Consider the following 19,546-nt stretch of genomic DNA (forward strand, 5'->3'; position numbering starts at 1 on the left):
GTACTTTACACAGCAAGAATGTACGTGAAGCAAGCCTGGCAGTCAATCCCGTGACCGAATGAGTCGGTGGTAACACGTAAGCCCTGACTGAAGGTCTAGTCAAGTATGTCGATCTGTGCGCTTGCTGCACCACGCTCATCTAAGCCTGATGATAAGCTGGTTGGCTTCTCTAGGCCCAATCCTCCTTCGAATCCCGATACCTCGTACACCTGTCCCAGGTCCGATAATGAATCGGTCCGGGGTTGTAGAGTATACCCCACTGGCGATGCATACATAACCTGGAACTTCGTACATACTCCCTGGTCCTCTGTGCATTATCCATCCGGCCTGACGAAGTGGTTGCCTGACCCAATAGTCAAAATTCCAATGCTGAATTCCTACGGAATCGGGGAGGACCCCTGGCTTAGAAGGGCTTGTTTTTCGTTAGAAATAAGAATAACAATCGGCTTTCTTATTTAGTCCCAGTGTTTGTGACTTTTATAGGTTTCCTCATTTGTTCTCCTACTTGTTCTTACCTAGTGGACAACGACCTACCCTACGTAGCAGATCTTCCATCACAACAAAACCCAAAACACGCCCGCTCCGACTCCAACTGTCCCAGTTTCCTTCTCCAATATCTCTTTGTTTTCATCTCCAACACCTTTCTTGGTCAGGCAAATACGATGAAAGAATCTAGAATAAAAGTTGTCATACTCCATCCAGAGGTTTAGAACAGATGAGTCGAGGCGATACAGACTCCGATTGCTCGTACCTCGCTTGAATGCAGTGCTATCTGACTATTCTTTTCTATGGCTTCTGCACAACAACATGAACAAAATCAACATGTGCCAATACAGCGAAATCCTAGCCAGAACAAAAACTTGGTTTCGGTGGGATGGCCAGGGAATATTGAAGATACAGAAAATCAATCAGATGCCTAGAATCATTCCCCAACTGTAAGCAGTGCTTGGATTTGAATCGTTTCTTTTGTTGACCAGAGAGACACACTAAGAAGAGACATGGTAAACAGGATATATCACTACAGTCAGATCCAACAAAGCCCCTGACCTGGCCCAGGCCCTAGAAGTGGGTTATCACGATAATTGTATCTTGTCTCACGCTCATCCCACTACTCTCATCAACGATGGTTGCACCAGCACTCACGAACATGGCAGCGGATCTTGGCATCGGAAATGTCGTAGTCCCTCAGCTCACATTCACAATCTTTATGCTCGCATACGCCATTGGGCCACTACTTCCCGGTCTCTTATCTGAAACTATTGGACGGTCGCCGGTTCTGCTAGCATCGAACGTGTTCTATTTGCCCAGGACTCTAGGTTGAGGACTGGCAAGAAACAAGGCAGAATTGATTGCTTTTAAATTTCTGGCAGGAGTCGGTGGAAGTGCACCATTGGCCGTGGGCGCTGGTGTGATCAGGTACTTCCAATTGCAAGCCATCTTATGGTCACCGACTAATCTGGGAAAGCGATCTCTGGGCTCCAGGAGAGCGCGGACAGGCGGTCGGTATATATAGCCTTGCGCCACTCTTGGGTCCCGTCATCGGGCCCCTTACCGGTGGTTGGATTACTGAGCGTACAACATGGCGATGGATGTTTTATTCCACGAGCATGGCCGCAAGTGTTGTCGGAGTCGTCGGCTGTGTCTTCATACGCGAGACATATACACCAGTCTTGCTCAAACAGAGACAACACCACGTATCCTGCGAAGAAACGTCAGGTAGTAATACTAGCGAGTCTCTGGCGACACGGTTACGATTGGCATCTTTTCGCCCCTTACAATTCTTTGTTACAGAATATATCGTTATGGTGGTTGCCATTTACATGGCTGCAGTCTTTGGGGTATTGTACATCCTTCTCTCCACATGACCCAAAGTCTGGACAGAAGAATACGGCGAGAGCCCTGGCATTGGTGCTCTAAACTACATCTCTCTTGGCCTTGGCTATGTACTCGGCTCCCAGATCAACGCTTGTATTTGAAGAAAGTGCAAGTACTTGGCTTCTCGCTGTCCTCTAAGCTTCACTCAAAGTATAACCTTTGCACCCACTTGATGAAGTTCTGCAAACTGTCTGAGACGAATAAATATCCCTAGGGCATTTATGGCGCAAAGATATACACATCTAATTTACGGCTGGGGGGTGATGGCATGCGGTCTTTTAATAGCTCCAGAGAGAGCAAGCCTGCTATGCTTGAGTATCCGTCTGTGTTCGGCAGAAATTCATAATTCAAGATATGACTATCAGATCAGACGACTCCTTTACCAGGCTAGACGGATACTTGACCAAGAGCCGAGTATAAAGTATGGCCTTCGGGTTAGTCAAGAGTTTCTCAGAAGAAGAGTAGCAATAGCAAGAATAATGAAAAAAATTCGCAAGGCAAAAGAGCCTCACGGGCATGAAGCCTTTCAAGATGGTATAATCACAAATCGAAGGATAGTATTAATTTTGAGCAAAACTCTCTTGATTAAGTACTCCCCGAGTTCCTTCCAAAATATGTACAGCATTATCAAAATGGGGGTTGGAACGGGCTGTATTAGTGAAGTACGAGGTTGAACCGGCCCTCTCGGCTTCAAGCGGCGTCAAACTCTATGTAGTACATGATGCATAAACAAATAGAATCCAGAGTGAGTGATCTTCTATCTCACTGGCTTTCCCGCTCCTTAGATTCTGAATGGTCCAAAGGCAAGATGAATAGTGGGAGCCAATCCGTTTCTCAGGTCCGCTTTATAAGAGTTCCAAGAGTTTGTGCCAGCCTTTTACCTATTCACCAGCATAGGCAATCTTGGAATGCATTCCGCGTCCGGGTTTAAACACGGCACATTCTTCCACTTTCCGAGACGGTCCACTCATCAGAGCCAACAGCTGTCAGCGCATAGAAGAGATCGTTGGGATCGTATTTGGCCTTGATTGCGCGGAGCTTGTCGTAGTTGTTGCCAAAGAAGGCAGTCTTGAAGTCAGGCTGGTGGAAGTCGGCCTATAGATACAGTGGTGAGCATGTGTCAAGGCTGTGCAGGAATCAACGATCGAAAATGAAATTGTAGTCATACCTCGTTCAAGTAAGCGCCAGACTCCGGGGCTAATTTGCTGAAGGCAGGGACCAAGACCTCGGTCATCAATTTCTGCGCCTCAACCATCTTCTCTCGCTGGTCAAACTCCCAGCCGGTATACAGAAGCATGTGGGAAATTGCATTGCGCCATGCCGGGTTCACGGCGTTGTCGACGTCGCCAGCGACTTCCTTTGACACCTTAAGACCCACATTGGTGAAGTTAGCACCCGTAGAGAGGATAGTCCGATAGGACTGGATCAGTTCACGGTTAGTGCTGTTGTTCTCGACGACAGACCGGGGGAGGAGCCAGCTGCCATACTGGGCCACTGCAATTTCAACGAGTGGCGCCTGGGCATTGAATTGGTCAAGGTAAGCGGGGAAACTCTCCGCGTGATATTGATACTTGATGCCAAGGGCCTTCAGTTCATTGAGGAATGGCTTAATAAGGCTCTCGAGCTTCTCCAGGGGCATACCAGGTGCAGTCATCGGTGAGAGAGAGAAGGAGACGTTGGTCATGAAGTTCAGACTCATGATACCCTGATCCACGAAAGAAGGCAAACGAGCATTGTAGAGCTCCACGGCTTTGTAGAACGTGTCGTCAGAAATGCCAGTGGTGGTGAACGTCAGGTTCAAACCAGATACCTGACTATCGGGATAAGCCTTAGAGGTCATAGACCAGACAACACCATAGGTCCCACCGCCGCCACCAGACAGTGCCCAGTAGAGATCAGTGTTGTTTTGACGGTTCGCGACGAGGAGCCTACCAGTACCATCGATCACCTCCCACTCGAGGACCTGGTCCGCACCCAGTCCATACATCGACGACAGGAAAGAGTGACCACCTCCCTGGCTATATCCGCCAGCAATACCGACGGAAGGGCACTCTCCACCTACCACGCGAAGCCCCTGCGCGTTGGCTGCCTCATAGGCCTCAAAACCCTGGACACCTGCTCCGAGTTTCACAGCCTTTCCTGTGTAATGTTCGTCCTTCCAATCCTTGAATTCGATACCTTTAAGGTGGTGTGTCCAGACCGAAAGAGCACCTGCACCGGTGGATTTTCCGTTGTAGCTAGAGTACGTTAGTTATAACCGGATTGAATGAAGTTTCTGGCAAGTTCAGGGGGGTCTTACTCATGGCCGGTGTTACGAATAACAAAACGGATATTGTGCTCATTGGCAAATTGCAATGTCTTGGCCACATGGGCAGGCGTGGAGACATTCACCGCATATCGGACGAAATTACCAAGAGTGCATGGCTGAGAAACAGGGTGGTATGGGTCGCATGTGCCATTTGTGAACCATGGAGCCATCAGAGACGAAGAGGATTGATAGCTGGAGTTGTTAATATTCTCTGATATTTCTTCGTGGGGGAGGAATCTCAATCCAAGAACTTACTGGTCCTCTGGCAACAGCCAGTCCTCTTTCAAAGCTTCACATTTCGTTTGATCGTAGTTGGGAGTGTGGCACGGCGTTGCGAGGGGTACAGTGGCCACAAGACGTCCATCGACAGACTGGTTGAAAGCATCCCAGGTCGAAACTGACGGCCAGCAATCATCCCCGGGGAAACAACGGCAAGATGAGCTGTCAGCTGCCTCAATCGAGGGGGCAATGGCAGCAAGGCCGAGGAAAGCCCCCAGTTTGAGGGTGCTTAATGATGGCATTGGGAGTGGTGATCTTGCCTGGTAATGTTTTGGCAGGGATGAAGATAACTGACGAGAGTTGAAGAGATACTTAAGGCTCGCTCGCTTACTAGCGAACATTCCCGACTCGGACAAATCTCCTGTTTAGCTAGCTAATGCCGCTAATGCAGGAGGCACAATGGCATGGGGTTAGCATGGCCCCAGCCTTCTCTAGCGAAATGATGCCGGAATCTGGCGGCCCCACCATTTAACGACCTAGTTAGATTACTAATACGGGGGAATGCTGCAGTCTGCAGGTATGAATGATCAATTTCGCCGTGTTTTAGCAGGATGAACCAGGGCGAATTAAGACCACCCAGATATAAACGTCACAAGGGGAAAAACATTGACCCCCGATCTGATATGCATGAAATATCTCCCATTTGGGTTAACACCGGCCAAGGGAACGGTTTCCCACGATCTCGTCTAGTTTCTAATGCCTTACCGAACCAGGGATAACCCGTGGGTCGCGGCTTTTGGCCCCATTCCTGTCACAATGCCGCCATTACGTGGCTTGGGAGGGTGCACGGGGGTGGTTCAGTTCCGTCCAATGCCCTGAATGTTATGATATAGTAGGAGTAGTACAGAGTAGGTACAGAGTAGACTTGAATGAATTATTTCTCGACGCATTATTAATATTCTCTGTCTTTTCTAGGACATACGCTATTTATTTTTCATATAGCCTTTGCATAAGAAGTAGTATTACATTTTTATATATACCTTTTACTTTTAATTACTCTAATCTACTTTACTGAACGACAACAACATAATTATCACACAATTCAGATAGCTAATTAGTAGTGATTAAGTTCATTATACCCAGAAAAATAAAAAATAAAACCAAAAAACCAAAAATTCAAATAAAAATGAGAGCATGGATAAAAATAGGCGTAGGACGGAAATTATTTCCCTCAGTACTCCGAGCCCGGAATCCTGCAGCTTCGCCATGGAAGCAGCCAAGTCCCAACTAGCATGACCTGCATTGATAGATCCAAACTCAGATGTCTCGCTAGGCTCGCCACCCGCCGTCTAGAAAAGCGTAGGAACGCGTATATCAATCATGAGAGCAGCCAGAAGCTTATCTTCTGGACCTTTCAACTTTTTACGCTCTTCGTCCATTTCGCTCCCATTGTATGCACTTTGGGAAGCATGGTTGGGGTCATTCCTCCCCCCGCGGGGGTGACGCCTGATTTCGACTATTCGCATCCCAAGAATTTTAAAAAGGAAATGATCATTTTTGGCATTGGGCTCTTTCTCAGCACCCTGTTCTTGGCCATGCGGATATTTACTCGGGCATGTCTGTTGCACAAGTTTGGATGGGACGATGGTATATCAATCCTCAATCCTTTGAAATAAACGAAACGAGTAGAGTTGCTAAGTTCACCTAGTATCAATCATCATAGCCTGGGTAGGACATATCGAGATGACACGATCGTTCCGGTTTGCTAACAGGGAGGGTTTGTTGAAAAGGTTCTTTCCCTGGCAACACAAATCGCATGCTTGCGTATGTGATCTTCTTTTCCTGTCCTTAATATTCGTGACCTTTAATTGACCTGATCTCACAAGTGAGCTGTGTATATGGTGGAGCTGGAGTCCATTTGTGGAATGTGACTCAAGAGATGTTCGATGTGTACCAAAAGGTATCTTGAAGATGCCATACCTCCTATCTGCGTTTTACTAATAGGTCCCATCCGCAAAGACCATCCTGGCCGCCGCCGTGATTTACGTGCCTGCCCTCGCATTCGCTAAAGTCGGCCTTGTTATCCTCTATCACCGGATCATCAACAAACAACCCGGTTATACGTGGACGCTTCACACTATTTCAGCTATCATTTGTGGATATAGCGTAGCGATTATGCTTGCCTTGATCTTTGCATGCAACCCCATCCAGCGGAATTGGGACAGCTCCATCACACGGGGTTCTTGTATTGATCGTGGTGGCTTGTACATTGCAACCGCGGTCACCAATATCGTGTCGGACTTCGCTTTGGTTTTGGTTCCTGTCCCGCTGGTGTTAGGCCTACAGATGCCGCGAATTCAAAAGTTTGGACTTCTCTGCATGTTCCTCGTTGGTTGTGGGTGAGTCTTTCGTTGTCCGGTCTGCTGATCATGACTTTCAGGGATATCTGACAAGTCTTTTCCAGTACGTTCATTACGAGCATCTTGCGACTCGTCACGTTGATTCCCACCCTTACGGCCACGGACATTACATGGGTAATCGCAGAGGCACAACTTTGGATGTACGATTCCCTTCCTTCCAGAACGGCGCACAGAGCTCACAGAACCTCCCCTCTTCTACAGATATGTTGAAGCGAACCTGATTGTGATCTGTCCCTGTCTGCCATTCCTCCGACAGTTTCTTCGAACCTATTCCCCCGCCTGGATTGGCGAAGCCAGCAAATCCGGCCGACGCTACACGGGTTACTATGGTTCAGGGACTGGCCCGCGCAGCCGTCGCAAGCTGGGTCTCACCCGCCTTCAGGATGACATCGCACTCGCTGAAAGCACTGTCGCCAGCACCCACAGTCAATCGCATATTGTCAAAGAGGTCCAGTGGCAGGTGACAGAAGAGCGACGCGATGTGGAGTCGCCCCCCAGTGTTGGTCTATCATCTCATGCGGTTTAGCACATCGATTCAGGGGGTACGACCCGTACCTATCTGACTTCAAAATGATAGTATCATTTCGACGACGAAACTACCGAATTGTTTCGAAACCCCAGGGCAGATTCGCAGCCTGCCACTCGGGCCCCCTTTGCGGCCACGCGATGACATTGATCGGCAACAATCATTAACGCCAAAATCCATCGCCTATCCGAACTGAAGTCCAGGAAGGCCACAGACTAAAATCTCTGGCCGAAAGCTACCAATGTAGCTAAAAACCTTTCTACCGACATTGCCACCTCTCATTGGATAATTTCCTATGTACTAGTTTAGTTTAAAAGCTACATTACATAATGATAACCCTGTCCAAGGGTATCGTGTTCGATTGCATATGGATAACAGTCATGTAGGATTTAGGGCTTCGAGCGCGGGTGGCTGATTTAGGAAACAGCCACTCAGTCAAAGATGCCGATCCTACTAGTAGTGGATCCATCTTGCCTGCTAGTGTCAGGTAGTGATTGGCCTAGAGGGAATGGCGCCTGCATAGACTTCGACGATTCTCGCTAGGGGGCCGATGGAGTCGCGTGTGTACGGAGTATCTTTTCTGACTCTCGTGTCGGCAATGGGCATGGAATTTACCGCCAATTAGATTTCGAAATTGAAATTGAAATAGTTCGTTTCCCGAGACTTCATCTATCATATATTAAAATATATTGTACAATAGCCATAACCAACTTGGCATGCATGATTTGTGTAAGCACTCTGAGTTTCTTCACGGCAAGAACAAGTAGATCAGTTTGAGGATCAACTCTTCCACGGTATACACAGTAGATTGACCGAGCAGAAACCATGCCCGGCCGAAGGATATGGACAGCATCTCGAGCGGATCAAGATTCAAGCGGGTCGGCGGACCGAGCGCCACTGAAACCGGGAGCATTCCGCGGCGTTAGCTTCAACGCACCGACCAAGTCTACCCATGGAACCGAGATTGGCTGATATATAGAGTCGGGCGTTGCCGACTGTATAGTATAACCTCGGGTAACCCCGGAGTATACCCTAACGGGGGGAAGTCATGGATAATAAAGCTCTGTGACTTTCTATCGAGTGGCTGACCGGGCCGAAATACTGAATATAGATTAGCTGGCTATCTAGGCAGGTAGCTGTATATTAGATTAGATTCATACTACAGTTGTGAGCAGGCTATTCCTCTAATTTGATGTCGTATCTCACTGGCTATTGAGAGGAGATGTATGGTAGATTATCGTCAATCTTCCTAGAAGAGACGACGATTCTGAAGTAATACGTATTTACTCCGTAGAACTGAAGGAATTACCCTAAGGGTCCACTGATTGGTTGAGATTGACGAGACTAAGAGTAGCCAAGCCTTGAGGATGCAGAAGGGAATGAGAGTGCTTGGCTTCCCGCTGTCCAGTAATCTTCACTTCATACCGGTATAAGGACCACAGGTCTATGCAACCACGAGACTAGCTAGTAGTAGTATCTATGATATTACATGTCAGCTGATCAGCAACCCCAAACGGTCACCTGACGCATAGCTTTCTCTATTCGATAGTCGAATCAGTCGTCCTCCAATTCACCATCTCGATTACTATACGATTCCAAAACTACATCCCTTAACAGGGCGGATTGGCTTCCCCTACTTCAACTATCAGAACCAATATGACATTATGCATCCAGGCTAATGTTATTCCCGGTCATAACGAACTGATCCAACGAGTAGTTCTGTTGTCTTCGGGTTACTACCAACTGGCTTCAATACAGCATATGGTAAACCAAATCAATCCACGCCCATCATTGCAAAGTATTGTAGCCTAGAGAGTGCTCTCAGGTGTCTTTCAAAAACTGTCGGAGCCACCCAACAACCGCATTCTTCCCTCTCTCCATCGCCGCCCGCTCACCTGGCTTATTCTCATCGCCACGCACAAAGCACGCATGCACGACGCCGGGGAAATGCTGATAATCAAACGGCACATTCAACCGCTGCAGCGTCTCAAAGGTATGCAACTTCAGCTCCAACGGATACGCCTGATCAATCTCCGGCGCCAGCATTTGCACGGGAACAGCCACTTCATCGATGTCCTTCTTCGTGAGCAGAGACGGATGACCGACGGCGATACAATCCACCAACGGCGCAGATGCATGTTCCTTTGCGCCGAGGCGAAATGATGCCCATCCGCCGTAGCAGTATCCTACAGCCCCGACTTTCTTATACCCCAGTTCCTGCTTCAGAGCGCGTGCACAGTCGAAAATCTCCGACTCGCGCTGATCCCGACCATTGCGCCCAATGAACCCGGGCAGATCGATCTGATCGAATTTCTCTGCGGCAACGAGATCGAAATCTAGAACCTCCCCGCCGAAGAAGTCGGGCACGAAGACTGTTGCGCCGACTTCGCGGGCATAGTGGTCTGCAATGAGGCGGACGTTGGGGAATGTCCAGCCAAAGAGGTCGGCGATGAACAGGATCGCCACGTCGGCTTTGTCGCCCGTGATGTAGACATCGTTGTTGGATAGTTTATCGGTGCGCCCCGTCGGTGTGCCTTGCCATGAGAAGCCTTGGATGCAGCACTTTGAGAATGACATTATGGTTCGTTGTATGTGTTATATACTTCAGTTGGTCTGGTCTCTGAGCTTTACGAGGATGGTTTAATTTTACGACAACAGCGCCGAATTTATACGAAAGTCGTGGTTGTCGATTCCTACGCAGAAGCTTACTTCCGCCGAAACGGTCGAAGGTGGCTATGTTCCTTCCAATGATGACAGCCCTTCTCTCTTAGTAATTAACGTCGTTGATTCCGAGGGGTTGACAAATTCGAACTGCATGTACACAAGGAGATCTCGGACATATCGCCACCGTCCGACCGCAGCGGCGGAATTAATAAATCCTGTGTATCCTTTCAACCTCGACACATTCCCACCACAGAGAGTCTGTCCATCATGCGGCAGCTGACACGGATGTCTGCTGACCACAACCAGCCATGATGAACCCCCTGGAGGAAGAGACAGGGACCGCAATAGCCGACCAGGAAAGATCACGTAAGCGGAGGAAGATTCGCAAAGGGACGCGATCTTGCTGGGAGTGTAAGCGGCGGAAGATCAAGTGTACATTTGCCTCGACTGAAGATGTCACTTGCATTGGCTGCCAGCGCCGGCGTGCACCATGTGTGAGCCAGGATTTGCCGGAAGTTTTGTCTCCGGCCAGGAATGGCAACCGGTATCTCGTTGAACGCATCGCAAGAGTTGAAAAGTTTATGCAGGACTTTATTGCTAGCAAAGGTGTTAGCGCGACGGGCCACTCTGAAAAGGAGGCACGGCCAGACAGGTGTTCAACTTCGGATGTCATACAAGCTCGCCCAAGTGACTCTGTGCCTTCACTAATTCGAGCTTCTCCCACTTTTGCAGAGGTATGCGAACTACTCATCCATTATTATACTGAATTGATCTTCTAATTACTGGCTAGTGTCAAGAATCCGCTCTAGGCTCATCGCCGCTCATGCTGGACTCGCAACATGTATCAGGTCAAACCTATATTGAAAGATGCCGTGATCACTTACTTGAAGCCTTTCCAGATGAAGGGGATGCTAAACTCCTCCTCAGAGAGAGCTCTAGAGTCTCACTGTACATCGATTCCATAAACAACCAGCCACATAGCAGGCTGACATACGAGACGCTTGCGGCACCGTGCTCCATGGCTAGGCTTCCTCGTCCTAACACGCACCCTATCATCTTAGCCAAGCATATGCTATTGTTCGCAATTACTCTACAGAGTCCGTCTGGAGAAAAGATCACCGGCCTTTCTGAACCACCAAGCGTGCTCATGCGTCGTTTAATGACGGCTGCGACGACATGGGTAACGAGTCAGGAGGATATGCACGGAACCGTCGAGAGTCTGATTTGCATCATGCTAGAGGTGTTTTTGAGATAAACTGTGGCAATCTCCGACGGGCTTGGGCCGTTTATCGCAGGGCAATGACAGTCGCGCAGTTGATGGGTCTCCACCGCTCTCCCATGCCACCACTGAAACGCCTCGACCCAGGGCTGGATGCGAAGCCAGAATTCATGTGGTTTCGCATTGTTTATATGGATCGTTATCTCAGCTTGCTACTTGGTTTACCTCAGGGCACAACCGATAAGAATATGGGCATGATGTCCACTCTACGGCACGAACCACCGCTGGGCAGATTCGAGCGACTTCTCACAATCATTGCGTCTCGGATATTGGAACGAAACGAACGTACCTTTGTCACGAGCGACTATACAACAACACAATCAATCGACGCTGAGCTACTGCGAGTGTCGGAGAGTATGCCGACAAGCTTCTGGCGGCCGCCAAACTTTCAAAACCTCACGCCAGGATCTCCAGATACCCTTTTGGAGACAGTCCGCCTCGGAGCCCAGGTCTATTACTACGGCCTTCTGATTCAGCTCCATCTTCCGTATATGGTACAAATCAGTGATAATACCCATCAGGGATACTCCAAGATTACTTGCGTCAATGCTAGTCGCGAGATCATGACGCGCTACATTACTCACCGAAGCTTCAACCCCGTGTCATCCTGCTCGCGGCCGGTGGACTTCTTTACTCTCCTAGCGGCAATGACGCTCCTACTTGCACATCTCAACGAGCATAGCCATCCAGAAGCGATCAGCCTCTTCGCTCACCAGCGTTTGAACGACCGTGGCTTGCTAGATCAAGCCCTGGAGACCATGGATATAATTAGTAACATGAAAAAGGACATTATAGCCGAAAGGAGCGCCGAGCTGATCCGACGATTACTCGAGATCGAGGCAGACACAGCAGAAGGCAAGACCTACATCACGGGGAGCTTGGCAGGCGATGATATTGAGGAGAACAGGAAGCAAGGCGAAGAGCTCCGTTTGCATATCCCACATGTTGGCGTGATCAAGGTTGCTCGTGGCCGCCCTGTTAGCCGACAGCCATCGGATGGGAATACGGCAGCCTGCACACATATGTCTCACGGCGAGCTTGAATCATGCGTCACTTGGAATGATGCAATCGGGCCGTCGCCTACGAGCAAACATTCCCTTAGTAATATGCACGATGTGGCTCCAGGATCCGTACTTTCGCTCGACCTGGCAGAGTCGGAGTCACTGAGCGAGCATTTACGCTCACCTAGGTATGAGCCGTCTATTCTGCAAAACACCGGCTTTGGTCAAGATGGAATTGCTCTGCAGCTGCCGGTGGGACATCCCCCAACCGCGGCCGGTGTAGATGACTGGGCTTTCCAAGGTGTCGACATGGCGTTCTTCGATAGCCTGATGAGAGAGACATCCAGCGTGGATAACGGCAGGTTGGGGCAGTAATGCATCGAGGGCTTGCTGGGGTAGCACATACGTAGTGGGCATTTCCTGAGCTTAGTTCTCCTTGAGGACAGAAATGCTTAGATTGAATGTTGTACTTGAACCATTGCGTTCACCAAGATAGAAACCTATGCGGATGCCATAGAAGCTCAGAGGGATCTAGACGGAGATATCATCCTGCATAGACTCTTGGTGGCAAGGTACAATGCGGGGGACGATATTAAGGCTCCATGCACCACAGTACACTACTAATATAAGAGAAGATAAATCACCCTTATATACAGGCATATATTGCTAAATCCTACTACTACTCCAGACAAAAGCCGTGAATATATCTACCATCCTCAAGTCACCCAACGAGTCTGACTAGTACCTTGCATCTTCACATTTTGTTGCCGATAGTAAAGCGTCAAGCAGAAGGCCAGAACTGCAGCCAAAAAGCTCATACCAGCATTGACACCATGACCCAACCGGTATGCCGGGGCATCCTGGGCTCTATAAATCCAGACTCCGATGATCTGCCCTGGACCAGAGAAGGAGATATTGAGTGCCGTTGTGATAGACCGAGCTGTAGTCGTATGAATATTATCTCCCACCCAGGCGTTCAGTGAGGGTAGACCGCCAAATGCCCCGGTCGTGGCAATGACGAGAAACGCATAGCGCGCAGTATACGCCTCAGCTGGTAAGCATGCTAGTAAGCTATTAGCATTTAACCTGGCGCGAAGAAGATAAAGATAGTAAATAGATCAGCAACGGAACTCACCCTGGATAATAAAAGCCACCGAGGCCATAACCTGGGATCCACAGGCAATGGCACCTCGACATTTCAGCCGGTCTGAGAGCCAAGCCAGCCCTAGTGTCACAACGTATGCAACAGCGTACGGGGGAACGGTAAAGAGCTGTGCTTGAAGGTCGGTATAGCCCAGTCCTGCGATAATCGTTGGAGCAAAGAGGGATAGCGAGGCTACCCCGGCCGATATAGATAGGTATGTGAGGTAGTGAGCGTAAAGTCTTGCTGATAGGAGAGTTTCTTTAGCGTCTTTCCAGTTGAGTTTGTCTTCGCTGCGAAGTTCGACCATATGTCAGCACCCTTCTTCCCTGGAGTGATTGAAAAGTAAATCAAAAGAAAACTCACCCAGAAGAACCCCCATCTTCTAGACGAAGTGCTTGAGCTTCTTTCTCTTCGTCCGTAAGCCATCCTACCTTGTCCGGATAGCTTGGCAGAAAAAGAAACACCAATAAGCCAGCGGCAACTGAGAGAACATAAAATCAGGAATTGATTTCTCCGGTGTCGTGGACAAGGCACGTACTAGTTGGAACTCCTTCCACGAGGAAGAGCCATCGCCATCCCTCCAGCCCTCGAGCCCCATTCAGGTGGCCCACACCGTATGCGATTGCGCTATTTGCTGTTAGGCATTGGGAACATCCTGAAGCTGGGACAATATCCATACCCGCCAAAGGCACCCGACAGTGTGGCACTGCACATGAATACTGCAATTCGACTGGCACGTTCTGCGGGCTTGTACCAGAATGTGAAGTAATAAATCATGCCTTGGGGATGTAAGAGTTATTGGATTTCTATGTAGAAATGGAGAAGGAAGGCGAACAGTGCGATATATGTCAAGAAGAGTGTAATGAAAGTAGTACATACCTGGAAACGCACCAGCTTCCGCAGCGCCCAGGAGAAATCGAAGCGCTGCCAGCCCTGCAAAATTATGCGTGAACCCAATTCCAGTGCAGAAGGCACCGAAAGCAATGACAAGGAACCCCAGCCACCTAATATGCGTTAGACACGAGTATGTGATCCCAACTTTTTCGGGTATTTTATCCAGCTCACCTGCGCGGTTCGAAGATTTTCAAGGCCAGATTGCTCGGCGCTTCAAATACGGAATAGGCCACCAGAAAAACCATCATTGCGATTGTGTATTGGTAGTTCGAGATGTTGTTGCTTTCCAGAAGGGTATCATTGGTTGACGAATTTAGGATTTTGGCGTTTCCTTGAGTATGTTATTAAGATGAGGTGCTGGAAGTTGGAGATGGGACACCTACCAATGTTCGATCTATCGAGGTAGCATAGGAGATATATCACTGCGGTGGTTGGAAGAAGACGACAATCGATCTTCCGAACGATTCTGGTTAATCTGAGATCAGTATGTCTTCAGTATTTGTGAGGGTCCTACAAGTCCACGACTTACCTCCTTTCCAGTTCTGGGTCTATACTGTGAACATTCTCGAGTTCCTCTGCATGTTCAAGCTTTACATCTCCATCGAGACTGGTCTCTACGTCGCTTGAGGGCATGTTCAGTGAAGTATAAAGGACATATATCGTGGAATTCGAAGAAAGTAGGATTACCTGTTCGTCAGGGAGACTTGACAACGTGTATGAAATGTAGAGGAATGGTTATAGCCCATCGTGCAAGTGTAAACTTCTTGAGACTGAAACTATCTCACTAAACCTACTCTTTGCCATGACTTCCCCGCAAATACAGGCTTACCCCAGACTTTGACGCTTTATGGGGTATATTTAACCGGAGATCACAAATAACGGCCGAATCAGAAAGGCAAAACAGGACTAGATGACGCTACTAGCTCTGTAGGTGTGAGGATTCGAGTACAAGTCGTACCATCAGCTTAAGCTCCGAGGTGTCGGGGAGATATCCGATCAGCATAACGTTGTGACCTTTGCGGGGTAAGATTTGACCTTCGAGAGCTGCAGGATCGCCCGGTCCTCTTGGTATGTGTGGTCTGGGCATGGGGGTGAAATGCCCACGTCACCAGTAGATGGACAGCAAAGTACAAGATCGACTCCGATTAGGGCAATGATATGCTGGTATTGGTCTGGACAACCACTGGCGATATCATTTCTGGTCAAGCTTATATTCAATTTTGTCGGAGATGGCAGTATACTCCCCGGCTGATTGTTGCCACCCTTGATATCGCGTACATGATGCCCGTCAAGTTGTCGATCCCCGCGTCAGAATCACTGCCCCGCAAGTGGGGGTTTGTTCTGATCTTCACATCAGTCCCACCATTTCCGAAGCACCGTTGAGGTGGGGTTTTGATGAACAGTACCAGCAGTGCGTTGCCCTTTCACGGACCATATAAGGGAATGTAGTATTACGGTTGCCAAATCCACATATCATTTACTTTCTGACGGTACAACTACTTGACAACAGCCAATATGCATTGGAACGAACTCAAACAAGAGATACTTGAACGTGCACGATCGCGAACGGTCATAATCACAGGAGCAGGAGGAGGTATCGGTGCCGCGACGGCCAGGGAGTTTAACAATTACGGTTCCAACGTTGTCCTGGCGGATATTCCAGCCCTCGAGAGCAACGCAAAAGAGCTCATTGTGTCTTTCGCGTATCCAGACAATGCTGTATTTATTGCAGTCGATATACGGGATTGGCAGCAAATGCAAAGCCTGTTTAAGAAAACAATGGAGACATTCGGAAGTGTGGATACCGTTGTGGCCAATGCCGGCGTGATGGAATCGGAGCATGTTCTAGATATGGAGAATGTGGATGGCGAGGGACACCTGCGCGAGTCTGAAGAAGCATCCAGGGTCATAGACATCAATCTGAAGGGAACTTTGAATAGTACGTACCCTGCAGTTGATGATGGTATACCTACTAATGGCTTTATCGCCTGACTACTAGCATTGCGGCTGGCCATGCACCATATGCGATTTTCGTCCACCACGAAGAACGGACAACCGTCGATCGTGTTAGTGGCATCTACATCAGGGTACTTTGGAGGGACTGGGGTCGCGGCATACATCGCTTCCAAGCACGGTGTTATTGGATTGTTGAGGGCATCACAGCTAGCGGCAAAGAAATATGGCATTTCCATCACAGCTGTTGCTCCCTTTTTTACACCAACTGCGATAACCTCTGGTCTTTCTGAGCGCTGGAAGGCTGCAGGATTGGAAGCCAACACGCCAGAGATGGTTGGGAAGGTCATACTTCAGTCGGCTCTAGAGGACAACAACAGTGGCAGTTGCCTGTTGGTACGTGATACCCTGAACAGATTTCATTGAAACGGTCCCGCGTTAAACTAACTGTGCACAGGTTGCTGGGAGGTTTCTGCGCGAGCTAGAGCTTACCAGGGGTGATTTGATCCCACAGTGGCTAGGAAGGGATGTGAAGGAATTCATGGACACAGCGTTTAATGTAATTCAAGAAACAGGGGGCTATGCACTGCCAAAGATCAGGGCTAAAGTGTAATATATCTACGAAAATGCGATCGGTTCCGCTCTTAAGAATCTAGAAGTCTACGTTGTGTGTAGCACAGCTTGCTGAGTTTAGACCATTTGGAAGGATAATGAGTATTTGTAGACTAAATCGCACCATAACTTGTACGGCTCTGTGAATGTCCCCAAAGCCTTTCTCAGGGAACATCATATATCTGTCTTTCACACAACAATATGAAGACTTGCTCATTCAGACATCGTATTCCACCGCATCAACAGTCGGGACCTTATTCATTTTCAAGTCGAAAATACAAGCAACGCGTTGAATACACTCCCACAGAACCTGTGTATCTTCCTTCGACACCCCAATTCTCCTCGTCCCTCCAATATGCCAATGGGTCTTCTTCCTCAGATTCTCAATCATAATGCTAGCGAGCACAGTAATCTCAGTCTTGACATCACTCAATACCTGCCGATCCGACAGATACAGACCATAGATAATTTCTTTCGAAAATCACTGAAAGCCACGATGTGCATCAAAAAGCCCCAAAGTAGATTTCTCATCCTGAGTACAAATGGCACGATACCATCTCATGCCTCTCTCGTCGTTCGCCTGATCGCATTGCCAATACTCCCGCGTCAGACTGTAATCCCTGTCCTCTTCCTGCTCAACCTGACTGATGGCAATTCTAGCCTCGATGGGCTTGCAGCACCACACGATGGAGACACATTTGACTAGGGTTTCGCGGATGCGACGTATGAATGCCTGCCGGGCGGCTGAGGTGGAATTTTTCTCTTTCTGGATGACGTAGAGGTATAGATCCTTGGCTAACTCGGGGTCGGGGCTACCGGATAGACAGGCGATTGTGAGGAGGTACCAGCTGTCGGGTCCTAGACTTGTTGATTTGAAGCTGGTCTCGATGCTGTGGCATAGCTCGGCTACTGGGCTTTGGGTGGGGGAATTTGGAGTACTCATTGTGGCAAAGGAGGGTATCGAATTTGATCCGTACTCATTTTCTTTACAGCATATTTATATGATGTTTTACGTCTACTAGTCTAGCTAATCCATGCAATATCAGGGCGACCTTTCAAAGCGACCATGGTTATGTAAACATCGAAGAGTGCGGAGAGGCTCCGAACTATGGGATCATGGTAATCGACCTGCTATGATGAGTGGCAGAAAGCGTTGGAGAAGAGATGTTTAGCCCGTCAGCTATTCATTGTACCATTCTTTTAGCTTTAGTGGCTCAGAAACTTCCGGGGACAATGTCAACAACTCCGGTTGATGTTCAACATGGAGAGAAAACAACCCCGCAGCGCTACTCGGAGAGTTGCCCGAGAGTGATGATTACGTGCCCTCTTTGCATAGCACGACAGAGCATTGCCTAGGATGCATAGACCATTTATAACCGACGAACTCACAGAAGCATCAAGGTGAATATTAGACAACCTCATTTCACGGAATGCCTCTATTGCTTTCCAGATCTTGTTGATTCTGCCCGGTTAGAGCAGAAAGGCCACCCCAATATCCAAGAATTACTGAATTCGAGACGAAACCTTAACATCCACAATATCACAAAATGGCCAACTTCCCAAAATACCCTGACCTTCAAGGCAAAGTCGCCCTGATAATGGGTGCCGGCCAAACACATGTACCAGGCTCCGAAGCACGGGGTAACGGAGCAGCCATCGCTCAATGCCTCGCCCAAAACGGTGTCCAAGTATTCGGCTGCGACGTGAATCTCCAGGCTGCAGAGCTTACTGCTTCAAGGATCCAAGCAGAAGGCGGGAAATGCGACATTGCCCAAGCCGATGTGACCTCGGAAAAGGACGTGAGGAGAGTCGTGGACGCCGTGATGTCAAAGTATGGCCGAATTGATATCTTAATCAACAACGTAGGCGCCACAGTGGCCGGTGATCCAGCCAGCATGCCTTCCGACGTATGGGACAAACAAATCGATCTCAATTTAAAAAGCGTCTACCTCGCCTGCCATGTGGTGCTTCCGATAATGGAAAAGCAAGGGTCGGGGTGCGTCGTCAACAATGCGTCTATTGCGGGCTTGAGGTATATTGGAAAGCCACAGGTTGCGTATTCTGCGGCAAAGGCTGCGGTGATTCAGTTTACGAAGGTTACAGCGGTCATGTACGCGCCAAAAGGTGTTCGATTGAATACGGTAGTACCGGGCTTCATTCACACGCCTTTGGTGGATAACTTCAAATTCAACGGTCAGAAAGAAGTTTATGATAAGATTACACGACAGCCTGTCCCCTTGGGGCGCATGGGAGATGCGTTTGATGTAGCTAATTCTACGGTGTTTTTGGCTAGCGATGCGGCCAAGTATATCACTGGGCAGATTTTGGTGGTGGATGGTGGATTTACAAGTTCCGCTGCGTCTCTATAGTGCAGACAAACACTTACAGTTCTTTATCGCCGTTCCATGTTGAGTATATGGCAGAAGGAAGAGATAGTAGGTTCGTCACAAGCTACGAAGAGGGCAATAATAAGAACAGAGGCACATGGTAGGAAGGGAGGGAAGAGGATGAGTATCAATGGATTGACAGTATGCAAAACAAACCGCGACCCCAAGAAGCAGCATAAAATTTGCTGCCATCAAACGCCCTGCGCAAAAATAACTGTCGGGAAAGCAAACCTATGAGTGCTGTTGTATAAGCTTATATCATGT

The 19,546-nt window shown here is 48.7% G+C and overlaps 9 protein-coding genes across 9 annotated transcripts; 5 read left to right on the top strand and 4 right to left on the bottom strand.

Moving 5' to 3' along the window:
- Window positions 1-1,123: 1,123 nt before the first annotated feature.
- On the top strand, window positions 1,124-1,976 carry AO090005000348 (uncharacterized protein; the record flags this gene model as incomplete). Its single annotated transcript, XM_023234143.1, is given in 4 exon segments — window positions 1,124-1,316; window positions 1,323-1,416; window positions 1,466-1,843; window positions 1,898-1,976. Coding segments are annotated over 4 exon segments (744 nt in total).
- An 826-nt stretch (window positions 1,977-2,802) lies between these two features.
- On the bottom strand, window positions 2,803-4,704 carry AO090005000347 (FAD-dependent oxidoreductase; the record flags this gene model as incomplete). The annotated part of the gene is made up of 4 exons (XM_001817370.3): window positions 2,803-2,970; window positions 3,044-4,112; window positions 4,175-4,375; window positions 4,439-4,704. The coding sequence occupies 4 exons, from the start codon at window positions 4,702-4,704 to the stop codon at window positions 2,803-2,805; spliced, it is 1,704 nt and encodes a 567-aa protein (XP_001817422.1).
- A 1,441-nt stretch (window positions 4,705-6,145) lies between these two features.
- AO090005000346 (uncharacterized protein) lies at window positions 6,146-6,805 on the top strand (the record flags this gene model as incomplete). The annotated part of the gene is made up of 2 exons (XM_023234144.1): window positions 6,146-6,226; window positions 6,407-6,805. The coding sequence occupies 2 exons, from the start codon at window positions 6,146-6,148 to the stop codon at window positions 6,803-6,805; spliced, it is 480 nt and encodes a 159-aa protein (XP_023088922.1).
- Window positions 6,806-9,169: 2,364 nt separating this feature from the next.
- Window positions 9,170-9,925, bottom strand: AO090005000345 (dienelactone hydrolase family protein; the record flags this gene model as incomplete). The annotated part of the gene is made up of 1 exon (XM_001817368.1): window positions 9,170-9,925. One exon carries the CDS (start codon window positions 9,923-9,925, stop codon window positions 9,170-9,172), a length of 756 nt encoding a protein of 251 aa, XP_001817420.1.
- A 1,263-nt stretch (window positions 9,926-11,188) lies between these two features.
- AO090005000343 (uncharacterized protein) lies at window positions 11,189-12,667 on the top strand (the record flags this gene model as incomplete). The annotated part of the gene is made up of 1 exon (XM_023234145.1): window positions 11,189-12,667. One exon carries the CDS (start codon window positions 11,189-11,191, stop codon window positions 12,665-12,667), a length of 1,479 nt encoding a protein of 492 aa, XP_023088921.1.
- A 363-nt stretch (window positions 12,668-13,030) lies between these two features.
- AO090005000342 (uncharacterized protein) lies at window positions 13,031-14,963 on the bottom strand (the record flags this gene model as incomplete). The annotated part of the gene is made up of 8 exons (XM_023234146.1): window positions 13,031-13,044; window positions 13,113-13,343; window positions 13,428-13,726; window positions 14,116-14,215; window positions 14,316-14,440; window positions 14,502-14,661; window positions 14,714-14,796; window positions 14,860-14,963. The coding sequence occupies 8 exons, from the start codon at window positions 14,961-14,963 to the stop codon at window positions 13,031-13,033; spliced, it is 1,116 nt and encodes a 371-aa protein (XP_023088920.1).
- An 882-nt stretch (window positions 14,964-15,845) lies between these two features.
- On the top strand, window positions 15,846-16,896 carry AO090005000341 (uncharacterized protein; the record flags this gene model as incomplete). Its single annotated transcript, XM_001817365.1, has 3 exons — window positions 15,846-16,269; window positions 16,330-16,679; window positions 16,741-16,896. 3 exons carry the CDS (start codon window positions 15,846-15,848, stop codon window positions 16,894-16,896), a joined length of 930 nt encoding a protein of 309 aa, XP_001817417.1.
- Window positions 16,897-17,112: 216 nt separating this feature from the next.
- Window positions 17,113-17,838, bottom strand: AO090005000340 (uncharacterized protein; the record flags this gene model as incomplete). The annotated part of the gene is made up of 2 exons (XM_023234147.1): window positions 17,113-17,290; window positions 17,450-17,838. 2 exons carry the CDS (start codon window positions 17,836-17,838, stop codon window positions 17,113-17,115), a joined length of 567 nt encoding a protein of 188 aa, XP_023088919.1.
- A 604-nt stretch (window positions 17,839-18,442) lies between these two features.
- Window positions 18,443-19,264, top strand: AO090005000339 (SDR family NAD(P)-dependent oxidoreductase; the record flags this gene model as incomplete). Its single annotated transcript, XM_001817363.1, has 1 exon — window positions 18,443-19,264. The coding sequence occupies one exon, from the start codon at window positions 18,443-18,445 to the stop codon at window positions 19,262-19,264; it is 822 nt and encodes a 273-aa protein (XP_001817415.1).
- Between the last annotated feature and the right edge of the window lie 282 nt (window positions 19,265-19,546).

Source organism: Aspergillus oryzae, chromosome 1, assembly GCF_000184455.2.
Source record: "Aspergillus oryzae RIB40 DNA, chromosome 1".
Lineage (NCBI taxonomy): Eukaryota > Fungi > Ascomycota > Eurotiomycetes > Eurotiales > Aspergillaceae > Aspergillus > Aspergillus oryzae.